This window comes from Buceros rhinoceros, unplaced genomic scaffold (assembly GCF_000710305.1).
Source record: "Buceros rhinoceros silvestris isolate BGI_N320 unplaced genomic scaffold, ASM71030v1 scaffold23941, whole genome shotgun sequence".
Classification (NCBI taxonomy): domain Eukaryota; kingdom Metazoa; phylum Chordata; class Aves; order Bucerotiformes; family Bucerotidae; genus Buceros; species Buceros rhinoceros.
The window spans coordinates 4,420-6,776 of record NW_010396280.1 but is presented as its reverse complement, the minus strand read 5'-3'; the positions used below and the strand labels follow the sequence as shown (position 1 = coordinate 6,776).

Sequence of the window (2,357 nt, the reverse complement as noted above, 5' to 3'; positions counted from 1 at the left end):
GAAATGGGTCAACCTAGACAACAATCGCATCCGGAAGGTGGACAGGCGGGTTCTGGAGAAGCTGGAAAACCTCATCTTCCTCTACATGGAGAAGAATCAGCTCAAGGAGGTGCCTGCTTTCCTGCCGCCCAACCTGGAGCAGCTGCGTCTGAGTAGGAACCAGATCTCCAAGATCCCTCCTGGGGTTTTCAACAAGCTGGAGAACCTGGTGCTCTTGGATCTGCACCACAACAAGCTAAGCGATGGGGTCTTCAACAAAAACACCTTCAAGGGACTCAAGAACCTCATGCAACTCAACCTTGCCCACAACATTCTGAGGAAAATGCCCCCTGGGGTGCCCAGTGCCATCCACCAGCTCTTCCTGGACAGGAACAACATTGAGGACATCCCCAGTGACTACTTCAAGGAGTTCCCCAACCTGGCATTCATCCGGCTCAACTACAACCAGATCTCTGACAAGGGGCTCCCCAAGAACTCCTTCAACCTCACCAACTTGCTGGTGTTGCACCTGGCCCACAACAAGCTCACCAATGTCCCTTTCATCAGCCCCAAGCTGGAGCACCTCTACCTGAATAACAACTCCATTGAAAGTGAGTCTCACTGGAGTCAAGAGGCCGTGGTGAGGCGTGGGAAGGAGCAGATAGGCTTGGGGATGGCAACTGTTTCATTGAAAAAGGTCATTTTTCACCCAGTGGGATGTGAACCCTTCAAAGGGTGGTGAGATGAGCTGGGAGCAATTTGTAGGAGAATGAGGCCCTAAGGGGGATGAATTAGGATGGGGGGAAGGGTGGCCTGAGGATTGGGGTGGTGGCTGGGGAGCAGAGCTAATTGCCCCTGGAGCTGCAGGGCTTTTCTTGTTCGTTGTCATGGGCAGCTCCTCTTGGGGGCCACCTGCCATCTAAACAGTTCCTTCCCCAGCAGGGCTCGGAAATAGGGATATTTAGAAGGGAGAGTCTGTGCTCAGACTCGAAGAACAGATGCCAAATAGGCAGTCGAGATGGTTAGAAATAACCCAGCTTAGCTCCCGAGCTGAGCCCCGCAGAGGAAGGAACAGGGAGAACAAGGCTGCGACGGAGGTCGCTTTTGCAAACCAGCCAGGGCAGTTTCACGCTGTTCCAGGCAGAGCGCTGCAGTCTCATGGGAGAGGTGCTGGTCAGTGAAATGTGTGAGCGTGGCTAACAGGTTCGAGAAGACAGAGACCCATTCCTGGCCACCCCAGATGTTCCTGCTGTTAGAGGTCCAACAACCTGCTGCCCTTCTAATCCGTAGGGGAGCAAGAACGTGGCACTCCTGCCAGAAACCCTCCAGGTGCTCCGGGAAAAGGGTGCTGACCTCTTCTGTTTCTGCCTGCGCTGGGGTGGGGGGGGGCTGCAGGACCCACCCAGGGCATTACTCACCTGTGAAGCAGCCACCGGGCAGGACACTGGTCCCCACAAGTAGGTGACACAAGAACTTCCACACCGCAGTGTGGAACACATGGCGATGGTGTGTGGATTTATCTGCAAGGGTGGTCCACAGCCAGTGAGGGGTTGTAAAATCTCTGAGCAGCTTTAGCGGGCCAGCTCCTGCCCAAACAGGGCATTGACCGTGAGCCAGGAAGGGATGAGCAGGAAAGCTGCTCTTCGCAGGCAAATCACATTATGGGATGCGATGCCAGGGAAAGGGACAAAACCCTCACGAAGTCACATCCTTTCTTTCACGTGGTCACTGGGGAGTGATGACGCAGTGAGGAGGGTCTGCTTCCAGTGCCGGTTAATCTGTGTTTTATTTAAACACACCAAACTGGGGCCAAGGGGGAATCTTGGGGCAAAGCTGCTGGTGGCTTCCCACACACTGGTACCCGGTCCTGCTAGATCTGTCCGTGGGGAGATGCCCGTGTGGCTGTGCACACCACGTCCCAGCTCTTTTTTTTCCTATTTTACCCAGCTTTTACAAGGTTTCAGTCCCTGGAGTTGGGTAACAACAGAAGAATCTCAGGTTTATTTTCCATAACACAGACCCTGGGGTGGGGAGAAACACGTGGAAATCCAGAAGCGAGCAGCAAGCCGGTTATTGACGTTATCTTCAGCGTAACGGTGCTGGAGCATGTTTCCTTGATGGTGTTTTTGAAAGCTTAGGGCTGGCTTGGCAGGTTTCATGTCTGAAATAATCCCTTTTCTCTTTCAAATGACACCGCATCCCTCACCGTGCTTTGGCTGAACGTGACCTACTTCATTGCTGAACAAAAGCAAGATTTTTTTTCTCACTGGCAGAGGACAGGGATTCTTCCCCTTGGTCGCATTTTTGGGGTTCCACAGGCAGGCAGGGAGGAGGGTCTCTAGCACACCCCTCTCTCTCTTCCCTTTCCTCTAACCTGC

The 2,357-nt window shown here is 53.5% G+C and overlaps 1 protein-coding gene across 1 annotated transcript in view; it reads left to right on the top strand.

The window, feature by feature from the left end:
• PRELP (proline/arginine-rich end leucine-rich repeat protein) overlaps positions 1-2,357 on the top strand; it is a 3,199-nt gene that overhangs the window by 517 nt on the left and 325 nt on the right. Inside the window, exon 2 of the mRNA XM_010145863.1 lies at positions 2-592. Within this exon, the coding sequence (XP_010144165.1) occupies positions 2-592 (591 nt within the window). The remainder of the gene's footprint in view (position 1; positions 593-2,357) is intronic.